Source organism: Erinaceus europaeus, chromosome 16 (genome assembly GCF_950295315.1).
Source record: "Erinaceus europaeus chromosome 16, mEriEur2.1, whole genome shotgun sequence".
Lineage (NCBI taxonomy): Eukaryota > Metazoa > Chordata > Mammalia > Eulipotyphla > Erinaceidae > Erinaceus > Erinaceus europaeus.
This window is the reverse complement of record NC_080177.1, coordinates 56852844-56864612: the sequence shown is the minus strand read 5'-3', so window position 1 is coordinate 56864612 and position 11769 is coordinate 56852844. Positions and strand designations below refer to the sequence as shown.

The following is an 11769-nucleotide window of genomic DNA, read 5'->3' as shown; positions in this document are numbered from 1 at the left end:
CAAACAAACAAAACTACAGTGCACCATAAAAAAAAAATCTAGTTCGAAATGTGCCAAGGTTGAGAAACCTGATGTGTGCTGCATCTTGTCAGATTGTGTGCATCTCCATTTTAGAGCTTAAATGGGTGGATGTACTGAAAAAAAGTTAATGACCTACTTCTACCCTAAGTTCAGCACTGTCAACACTGCACAATAATCCCTTCCAAATCAGGATATTAAACAAAAAGACAAATTTTCTGGTTGGGCATCTCAGCACAGTTCGCCACTGCTAACATTTTGGAAGGTTTTAAACGGTATTTTCTTGTGCAACTACAATCGTATTTGCATTTCTCTCTTCTGAGTTCACGTTATGCAAACTGACTGCCCCCCTTGGGTCTACGGTGTCTCCCTGACACCCCGCCGGCCCCCGCTTGCACGCCCGGCTCAGGGCTTCGCTCAGAGCCCGCCGCCGTCCTCGAGCCCGGGTCCCCGCCCCGCCCCGCCCCGCCCCGCGGCTCTCCGCTCGGCCCGCACCCGCGCGGCCGCCGGCCTGAGGCTCGCGGCTCCTGAGCGCGTCGCTTCCGGTGGGGCCCGGCTGCTGCGCTCGGCGCCGCCGCGGCCAGATGCAGGCGGAGCGAGGAGCTCGGGGCGGCCGTGGCCGCAGGCCCGCCCGCGACCGGCCCGGCGGGGATCGCGACCGCGAGCGGGCGGGAGCCACGGCGGCGGCGACCAGAGGCGGCGGCGGAGACGGAGGAGGTCGTCGGGGTCGCGGCCGGGGATTCCGCGGCGGCCGTGGAGGCCGAGGAGGTGGCGGGGCTCCGAGAGGCGGCCGGTGGGAGCGGGGAAGCCGGGGCGCCGGCGCGAGCGTGAGGGTAAGTGGGCGCGCGCCGGAGGCCGGCGGCTCCGAGAGCCGAGAGCGCCGTGGAAGCTGCGCGCGATCCGGCGTCGCCGGAGTCCGCGCCTGCGCGGGACGGGGAGGGTGGCGGGAGCGCGCCGGAGTGCACGTGGCGCGGCCAAGTGCGCGCTAATCTGGCGGCCCCGGGGGCTCCTGTCTGCCCCAGCTGGGATCTTAAAGGGCTGCAGCTTTGCCGGCGCTGCTGGGTCCTGGCTGGCTGTCTAGATACTCCTAGTGGGTTGAGGGCGCGGCTAGGGTTTGGACTTGCATTGCAAAGATCCAGTAGGCAGGTCTGTTTTTTGGAATTTATTTTGTTAATGCTAGTACTCTTTTATCATGTATGTGTGGGAATGAGGGGTTACTAACCTTGATCTTTTTGAAATTTCTGCAAATGTTTCCGTCAGCATTTTGGTCTGAATTCGTCCTTATTCACACATTCATAGAAGGAAATATATTACGATTCAGAGCAAGGCGTGATATGGACCATGCTTTTCCCCCAAGCTTTTTCTCTTCCTTCCTTCCTTCCTTCCTTCCTTCCTTTCTTCCTTTCTTCCTTCCTTTCTTCCTTCCTTCCTTTTTTTTTTTTTTTAAACAGTGGCTCAGTGATTTGGAGTTTTTTTTACACTACAGCTAGAGGAGTTTGATTACTGCCTTTTATGCCCTCTTCTGCAGTTATTTATTTTCCAGCACACTGCTCAACTCTGGCTCATGGTGGTGTTAGGCTTGGAGCCTGAGACCTCTGGTGCCTTAGGCAGGGAAGTCTGCACTGTCTCCCTGGCCTTATTTTGTTGTGTTGCTGGGGCTTCACTGCTCCTACTGACTGCTCTGAGAGGGTCAGAGGGAAAAACATCTCAGCACTGAAGCTTCACCATCCTCCTGTGTGGTGGGTTCACTGCCTGGGAAAGCACCCACCTTTACAGGTGAACTACCTTGAAGGTCCTTCTCTTTTTTTTTTAATTTTTATTTTATTTATTCCCTTTTGTTGCCCTTGTTGTTTCATTGTTGTAGTTATTATTGTTGTTGTCGTTGTTGGATAGGACAGAGAGAAATGGAGAGAGGGAGGGGAAGACAGAGAGGAGGAGAGAAAGATAGACACCTGCAGACCTGCTTCACCGCCTGTGAAGTGACTCCCCTGCAGGTGGGGAGCCGGGGTTCGAACCGAGATCCTTATGCCGGTCCTTGTGCTTTGCGCCACCTGCGCTTAACCCGCTGCGCTACAGCCCGACTCCCAGTCCTTCTGCTCTTATCTTTAGCATCCTTAGCACACAACTGCCTTTAAAATTTGACTTCTTGGGGGCATAGATTAAACATTTCTTTGCAGTATAGTTTTCAGTTACTGAAATATTTGCAGTGTTTAAAAACATCTATTAATAAATGACACACACACACACACACACACACACCCTCTGGCACATCCAGTGCCAGGGATTAAACTCAGGATCTCATATTTTTAGTGTCTAAGGCTTTCTCTGTTGTACCAACAGGTCTCATTCTTGCAGTATTTTAAGGGCATAGTAGTAAGACATCCTAAAGATAGTTGAAAACCTAAAGAAAGAAAAGAAAGAATTGGGAAAGAAAAATTTATGAAACAAAATTTAAGTGGGGAAAGTGAGATTTGAGCAAGTTATGAAGAAAAACTTAATAGCTAGTCAGGAAGTGAAGAAAATTCAGACCATTCTAGTGACATTTGTCTTTGTAATAAGTTTTCTTCATTTTTACAGATTATTTGATTTGGCCAAATTTTCATAGCTAGTGATGGGTTTATACCCAAATGCCTTGTTTTATCTCATTATTATTATTATTATTATTATTATTATTAGTGAACCAGACATGGCTCTGCTGAGGAAAAAACTAACAACTCTTTGGCTGCAGGATTTTTTTTTTAAGATTTATTTTTTTATTTATGAGAGGTGGGGGAAGAGGAGATAACCAGAACATCACTCTGGCATATGTGATGCTGGGTATTGAATTCTGGACCTCAAGCTAGAGAGTTAGGTGTTTATCCACTATACCACCTTCCCTGACCACTTTGGACCTTACTAAAGTATCAACACACAGGCCTGTAATAACCAATGTCTTTTAACTTGTTGAATTGAGTGTATGCAAGTGATTTTGTCGTCCTTATGCTTGTTGAACCATGACACAGCATTTGGAGAATAAATCTTTTTTCTGATTTATGCTATTATTGTAACCCATTCTATTATAAAATATTAGTTTGTTTCTGCCACCAGGGCTATACCAGGGCCTTAGGATCCTGCACAATGAATCCAACACTCCTGGAGGCCTTTTCTCTTTATTTGATCGGACAGAGAGAAATAAGTCGGGAAGCAGTGACAGAGAAAGAGAAACAGAGAAAGACCTGCAGTACTTGCCCCACTGCTTGTAAAGCGTCCCTCCTGCAAGTGGGGACTGGGGGCTTGAACCTGGGTCCTTGTGCATGGTAATGTATGTGCTTAACCAGGTGTGCCACTGCCCAGCTCAAAATGTTAGGCTTTTATTTATATCAGACCACTGCTCAGCTCTGGCTTATGGTGGTACTGGGGATTGAACCTAGAACCTCAGAGCCTCAGGCATCAAAGTCTTTTTTTATATAACCACTATAGTGTGTGTGTGTGTGTGTGTGTGTGTGTGTGTGCATGTGTGCACCCAGGTGCACACACACACTTTTTTCCACCACAGCTTTGCTGGGTCTTTGCACCTGAATGATTCCACAATTCTTGGCAGGCTATTAAAAAAAAATTTTTTTTTTCAGACAGAAGATGAGAGATAAAGAGCATTATTTCATTGCTTGTGGAATGTCTCCTTTGCAGTGTTCCTATGTGGTGATGGGGGGAACTTAGAATCCAGGTCCTAGGGAGTTGGGCAGTAGCGCAGCGGGTTAAGTGTACGTGGAGCAAAGCGCAAGGATCCTGGTTGGAGCCCCCGGCTCCCCACCTGCTGGGGAGTCCCTTCACAGGTGGTGAAGCAGGTCTGCAGGTATTTAACTTTCTCTCCGCTTCTCTGTCTTTCCCTCCTCTCTCCATTTCTCTCTGTCCTATCTAAGAACGATGATATCAATTACAACAACAATAACTACAACAAAAATGAAAAGCCCCTGGTCCCCACTTGTAGGGGGAAAGCTTTGCAAGTGGTGAAGCAGGGCTGCAGGTGTGTCTCTATGCCTGTCTCCCTCTCTACCACCCCTTTCCTTCTTTATTTCTGGCTGTCTCTATCAAATAAAGATAATAAAAAAGATAAAAAATAAATAAAAAAACAAAGGCAACAAAAGGGAAAATAAATAAATATAAAAAAAATTAAAAAAAAAAACAACCCAGGTTTTTTTGTTCTACTTGATGACCTGTCTCCTGATCCCCTATAGTTATATTTTGGATAGAACTGTCATATATTTGAATATATATTCACATTCCTATATAACTTTATTAATGAAATGTTGATTTACAGGATTTTTCTTGTCACAAGGGTACATTTTTTTTTTATATTTTCCAAAGATAAGTTCATTGCATTTTAGCCTCCACCAAAACCATCACATTTAAATTTTTTTTTTTTTTTGCCTCCAGGGTTATTACTGGGCCTCAGTGCCTGTACTTTGAATCCACAGCTCTTGGAGGCCATTTTTTCCACTTTGTTGCCCTTGTTGTTATAGCTGTTGTTGCATAGGACAGAGAGAAATTGAGAGAGGGGGGGGAAGACAGAGGAGGAGGGAAAGATAGACACCGCTTCACTGCTTATGAAGCGACCCCCCCCCCTGCAGGTGAGGAGCCGGAGGCTTGAACTGGTATCCTTAATTCTGGTCCTTGTGCTTCGCTACCCCGGTCCCCCAAAACCATCATCTTACTCCATCATTAGAACATAGTTCCCTAGGGGCAGGGCAGTGGCGCACCTGGCCGAACACAGAACATACATAGTTCCCTGACGCCCCCCTTAGTAACCTTCCCTTTCTCCTTCTATGAGTTCAATCTACTACAAATACAGTCCGGATTGTCATATGACAATATTTTTAAAACATTTAAAAATTATCTTTATTTAGTTATTTGATAGATACAACTAGAAATCAAGAGGGAAGAGGGTGCTAGAGGAGAGGGACAGAGAGACACCTGCCCAACGCTTCACCACTTGCAAAGCTTTCCCCCTACAGGTGGGGACCAGGGGCTTAAACCTGGGCCCTTACACATTATAACATGTGTGCTCAACCAGCTGCGCCACCACCTGGCCCCCCAGACAATATTATAGTTAGTGATTTGATCATCACCGCTTCCTTAGCCCTGCCCCACTACGGAAAGAGAGAGACAGGCTGGGAGTATGGATCGACCTGTCAACGCCCATGTTCAGCAGGGAAGCAATTACAGAAGCCGGACCTTCCACCTTCTGCATCCCACAATGACCCTGGGTCCATACTCCCAGAGGGATAAAGAATAGGAAAGCTGGGCAGTCGGGCGGTAACACAGTGGTTAAGTGCATGTGGCGCAAAGCGCATGAACCAGCATAAGACTCTCGGTTCGAGGCCCGGCTCCCCACCTGCAGGGGGTGTCTTCACAAGGGGTGAAGCAGGTCGGCAGTTGTCTGTGTTTCTCTCCCCCTCTCTGTCTTCCCCTCCTCTTTCCATTTCTCTCTGTCCTATCCAGCAACAACGACATCAATAATAGGTACAATAAAAAACAACAAGGGCAACAAAAGGTAATAAATAAATATTTAAAAAAACCCAAGAGAATAGGAAAGCTCTCAGGGGAGGTGATGTGATACAGAGCTCTGGTGTGGGGAATTGTGCCCCTCTTATCCTATGGTCTTGTCGGTGTTTCCATTTTATAAATAAATAAATTAAAATAAAAAAAGAATCACATAAGGGGGATGGGCAGTGGTGTACCCAGTTAAACACACATGTGCAAGGACCTGGGTTCAAGCCCCCCTCCCCACCTGTAGGGGAAATGTTTCACAAATGATGAAACAAGTCTGCAGGTGTCTTTCTCTTTTCCTCTCTATCTCCCCTCCCTTCTCAATTTCTGTCTGTCCTGTATAATAAAAAATAGAAAGTTAAAAAAAAAAAGAAAGAAAAAATGGCTACTTAGAGTGGTGGATTCAACGTGCTGGCACCGAGCCCCAGCAATAACCCTAACGGGGAAAAAAAATTCAGGGAAGGGGAAGATCGAGAAAAAGTGACACCTTTAAATTTATTATTTAAAATTATTTGTTTAATTTTTCTTATTGCCAGTAGGCTTATCTCAGGGGATTGGTACCTGCATGACAAATCCACTACTCTCAGTGGACATTTTTCTTTTCTTAAATTAAATTAAAAAATATTTTTATATTACAGAATTACATGTCGACAGGGGTTTGAATCCACACCATTCCCATCACCAGAGTTCTGAATCTTCACTCTCCCCCCCTGCAATCCACCACAGTTCCCCTAAAGTTGTAGACATGGGCCAACCATCTTCTCTACAACTATTTGTCTCAGTGGACTTCTCCCTGTAAAGAAAAGAAAAATACTTTTCTTTTTACTTGACAGGACAGAGAAATTGAGAAGGGAGTGGGAGATAGAGAGGAAGAGAAAGAGAGATACCTGCAGTACTGTTTCTCAGCTTGTGAAGCTTCTCCCCTGTAGGGCCTGGGTCTTGAACCTGGGTCCTTGCACTTTGTAATATGTGCTTTAAGTGGATGCACCACTGTAAGGCCCCTTTACACTATGTCTTAAATTATCTGTGATGAATTGGGGAGAATGCACGCATGTTAAATTTAAGCTAGAATGTGTATGTGCTGGTTTTGTTTTGTTAGTACAATAATGGACTAGATTTTTTTTTTTTTTTTTTGTAAGCTAGTAGGAGAGAATTAAAGTACATTAGCTTTTTGGTTGTGCTCTTTTATGCTGTAAAATTAGGTTAGAAATAGCTAAAGATAGAGGCTGAGCAGTGGTGCACCAGATTAAGTGCACATAGTGCAAAATGCAAGGACTGGCTCAAGGATCCAAGCACCCAACTCCCCACATGCAGGGGGTTGCTTTACAAGTGGTGAAGCAAATCTGCAGGTATCTATCTTTCTCCTTTGTCCTCCCCTCCTCTCTCAATTCTGTCTTATCCAACAACAGCAGCAACAACAACAATAACAAGAAGAATGGAAAAAAGATGGCTGCCAGGAGCAGTGGATTCGTAGTGCAGGCACTGAGCCCAGTGATAACTCTGGAGGCAAAAAAAAAAAAAAAAAAAAGAGAGAAAGAAATACCTCAGGACAGACAGTTCTTGTGGCTATGTTTTCTTTCTTTCTTTCTTTCTTTCTTTCTTTCTTTCTTTCTTTCTTCTTTTTTTTTTTTTTTTTTTAAAGATTTTGTTTGTTTTCCCTTTTGTTGCCCTTGTTTTTTTTATTGTTGTTATTGTTGTTGTCACTGTTGGATAGGACAGAGAGAAATGGAGAGAGTAGGGGAAGACAGGGGGAAAGAAAGATAGACACCTGGGAGTAGGGCGGTAGCACAGCGGGTTAAGCACACGCAGCGAGAAGTTCAGTGACCGGCATAAGGATCCCGGTTCCAGCCCCTGGCTCCCCACATGCAGGGGAGTCGCTTCACAGGTGGTGAAGCAGGTCTGCAGGTGTCTATCTTTCTCTTCCCCTCTGTCTTCCCCTCCTCTCTCCATTTCTCTCTGTCCTATCCAACAACAACGAGTCAATATCAACAGTAAAACAACAAGGGCAGTAAAACAACAAAAGGGAATACATAAATAAGTAAATAAATATTTTTTTAAAAAAGAAAGACACCTGCATACCTGCTTCACCGCCATTGACGCAACTCCCCTGCAGGTGGGGAGCCACAGGCTTGAACTGGGATCCTTAAGCTGGTCCTTGTGCTGGCTATGTTTTTTTTTTAATGTATTTTTTTTATTACTATAGACATCATTCTAGGTATAAGATATTAGTACCATAGAAAGACCTTTGAGACCATAGAGAACATAAATAGATATTTAGAAACTAGATGTGTTTAATTATCATTGTTATTTTTTACTCATCACTGAACTTTACTGCTCCAGACAGACATTTTCAAATAGAAAGACAGGGAGACAGAAAGGCACCAGAGAGAAAGTGCCATAGCTCCCTTTGGTGTGGTGGGTGGGGGCTGACTTTGAATCTGCATCGTGCTTATGACAAAGCAAGCACACTATCCAAGTGAGCTATTTTGCCAGTCTGGCATTAAAATATTTATTGGGGGGGTTTAATGGTTTATATTCAATAATAAATATAGTTTTGGTACATGTAAAATTTCTCTTTAATGTACACCCTGCCTAGGTTCTCCTCAACCATCGTGTACCAAGACCTGAAAGCTCCCCTCCACCCGAGCCCTTTATTTTGGTGCAATACACCAAGCCCGGTCCAAGTTGTAATTTGTGTTTTCCATCCCGGTCTTATTTCTCAACTGTCCATGAGTGAGAGCATCCCACATTCATTCTTCTCTTTCTCGCTTATTTTACTTCACAAGATTCCTTCAAGCTCCATCCAAGATGAGGTGAAGAAGGCGGATTCATCGTTCTTAATAGCTTAGTAGTCTTCCATTGTGTATATATATCTGTTGTTAGGCACCTGGGTTGCTTCCAGGTTTTGGCTATTACAATTTTTGCTGCTATGAACATGGGTATACACAAGTCTTTTTGGATGGGTGTGTTGGGTTCCTTAGGCTATATCCCCAGGAGAGGAGTTGCAGGATCATAAGATAGTTCTATTTCTAGCCTTCTGAGAGTTCTCCAGAATGCTCTCCATAGGAATTGGACCAACTTACTTTCCCACCAGCAGTGCAGGAAGGTTCCTTTGTCCTCACAACCTCACCAACATTTGTTGCTGTCGTTTCTGATGTCTGACATTATCACAGGAGTAAAACAGTATCTCCTATTTATCTGCATTTCTCTGATGATAATAATCATTTGGAACATTTTTTTGCATATGTCTGTTGGCATTTGGAGCTCTTCTTTGGTGAATATTCTGTTCATATCCTCTCCATTATAGGAGGGGGTCATTTGTTTTTTTGTTGTTGAGTTAGGTGAGGGCTTTCTTTTTTATTATTATTTTTTTAATGTGATGGTAAAACTTTAGGGTAATAAAAGGGATGACATAATGACCAACAGTTTGATGATGGCTAACATTATTCTTCTTGTGTTCCTCAGCACTCTCTCTTCTGTAATACCTTTTGACTTAGTTTTTAAATTATGTTAGTAGTTTTGTTTCTGTTCATAAATAGAAATTGTAGACTGTTCATTTGTTTCAAAGAGGTGTTGGGAACAAAATCAGGTTGATTGTACATATTTAAAAATCTGTGTTAATCTCCTCGGATAGAAATTCCTAATGAAACAGTACAGAAATAACCTTTAAAACTAGGTTATAAATTAATTTAAAATTCATTATTTCCTAGGCTTCACTATTCTGGGATGACTTCTTTGGATAGAAAATATACACCAACCTTGTAATTGATAATCAATTAAATCTTTTTTTTTTAACTGAAAATTTTGTTCAATTCAGATATGTTCTGTTAGTACTAATTCTAGAAATGCAAACTTTTTAAAAAGTGGCTGTGAAAGGGAGTTGGGTGGTGATTGAACACACTTGTTACCATGAGCAAGGACGCAGGTTCAAACCCCTCCCCACCTCTGCTCCTCATCCTGAAGAGAGGATGCTTCCCAAGCGGGGAAGTAGCACTGGAGGTGTACCTCTTTCTCCTTTTCTATCTCCTGCTCTCCTCTCAATTTCTCTTTATCTTATCAAATAAAATAGAAAGGAAAGAGTGACTATGGACTGGAGATACTTCATGTCTCTTAACTGGAGAATTAAGAGTTCAAAGCAAATGTGTGAGTGATTTTTGGCCTAATTGTAAATGACAGTCAAACCACTTGTCAAATCAACTTGATGCATTAATTCCAAGATCTTTGTCCAGTCCAAAGCAACAATGTAATGAAAATTTCAGGCCAGTCTCAGGCATCATCTGCTGTACAGAATGAATCTGTTCCCAGCAGAAATGAAACAAGCTCCCAAAGCAATTTTACCAGTGAACAGCAGATGGGGTAAGTAGTCTGGCATCTTCCCAAAGGGGAGTGACATTCATTTCTTACTTTAGTTATTGATTGAACAGCCATGGAATGTAAGCAAAGCTGAGTTGAAACCTCAATTGAGCAGATTAAACAACATCAACAAAATCTTGATAGTGATTATACTTTTTTTCACTCTTCCTTTCTGACTGATTTCTTCTCCATTGCAAAACAGAATGGAAAATCTGATAGACAGTGTTCACTCATCCTTTTTCTTTTGTGCTTCTCCTTTGGCTTTTTAGAATTGTAGTCTTACCCACCGAGAGGAAAAAGAACGGGGAGCAGGGGGAAAGGCTACGAGAGGAAAGCTCCTTTTCTTGGCGCCCTTGCTTATCTATAAAAAGATGTTGATTTGATGTTATCTCTGACTTGTCCACAGTATGGATGTCATGCCTCAGGTTAATCTAGGCAAGGATAATCATCAAGTGTGTAATTAATTTGGCATAATTAAACATGCCATTTAATATCTTCAACATAGGTCCTTTGAGATGGAATCGTGGACTTTAACCAACTTGTATAAACTCCAAATCTGGTACTCAATTACCAGATTTGTGAAATTTCAGTCTGTTTTATTATTAAATATTCATTAATAGCTTATTGTCAAAGAGGGACTCATGTCTATAAAATGAATTTTATGGGGTAAACAGCAAACATTGGGAGGTGTTCTTTATTTGGGGGTTATCAGCTTCTGATGGTTGTTTACATGACTTTGTTAATTTTCTGGGCTATAGAAACTGAATTTGCAGTTACAGTTTACATACAGTGAGGTGTTTTTTTTTTTTTTTTTTTTTTTTTTGTTTTGTGCCATAGCCATCTTTCTTTCTTCACTGTCAATGCCGGTACTTCTTACCACATATACACACATACTTAAATACTTAATTAATTAGGCCTCCAGGGGTATTGATAGAGCTTAGGGCCTACACAGGATCCACCTTTACCAGCAGCCACTTTCCCTCCTATTTTCCTCCCCTCCTTCCCTCTCTTTCTTCCATGATAGAGAAGGGAGAGAGGGGGAGAGAAAGAGGAAGAGAGACACTGCTCTACTGCTTGTGAAACTTCCCTTCTTGTGCCTGCAGCGCTGCAGGTGAGGACTTGAAAGCATGTGTGTGTGCTCTGTTGGCTCCTTAGTACCTCAGTATGTTGTTGTTTTTTTAACCAGAGTACTGTTCAGCTCTGGCTTATGGTGGTGCTAGGGAGTGAACCTGAGATCTTTGGCACCTCAGGTATGAAAGTCTTTTTTGCATAACCATTATGCTGTTTCTCCAGTCCCACACACTTTAATTTTATTTTTTAAATATTTATTTATTGTGGCTTGCTTGGTAGTCCCCCCCCATTTTTTAATTTGTGATTGATAGTTTGTAAGATTATAGTGTACGGCTCCACACCACGCCCACCACCTAAGTTCTGTGTTCCCACTTTCCCACCTCAAGGACAACTACCATAGTTCTCGTAAGCCTTAGAAATAGCTTACTTGCTTCTGCCATGTTTTTTGTTTTTGCAAGTTCACGTGTATCAGTTCTCTAGATTCCATCCCGTAGTTGTTTTTCGTCTCTTAATGTTGCTAAGCATAATCACCTCCAGTCTTCACCTGCAGTGCTGCAGGCACTTCTCTTTCTTCATCTCCCCTCTTCTTGAAAGCAGTTTTTTTGGTTGGGATTGTGAGAATGAGAAAGATAGATTAAGCCTTGCATTTTACATGTCTGTCAGTCTGCCGGCATATCACATTTAGTGTAAAGTCTCAATTCCTTACCAACCCCTAGAAGGCTCTTTGTCATGTAAAACCCGCTTACCTCCTAGAATGTACTATTCTAATCTTTCCTCCATGTTCAATCCAGAGTATCTGTA

General features: G+C 43.1%; 1 protein-coding gene across 1 annotated transcript in view; it reads left to right on the top strand.

Moving 5' to 3' along the window:
- Window positions 1–492: 492 nt before the first annotated feature.
- Window positions 493–11769, top strand: part of AVEN (apoptosis and caspase activation inhibitor) — a 165243-nt gene continuing 153966 nt past the window's right edge. Inside the window, exon 1 of the mRNA XM_016187517.2 lies at window positions 493–851. Coding sequence (XP_016043003.2) covers window positions 603–851 — 249 coding nt within the window. The 5' untranslated portion in view covers window positions 493–602. The remainder of the gene's footprint in view (window positions 852–11769) is intronic.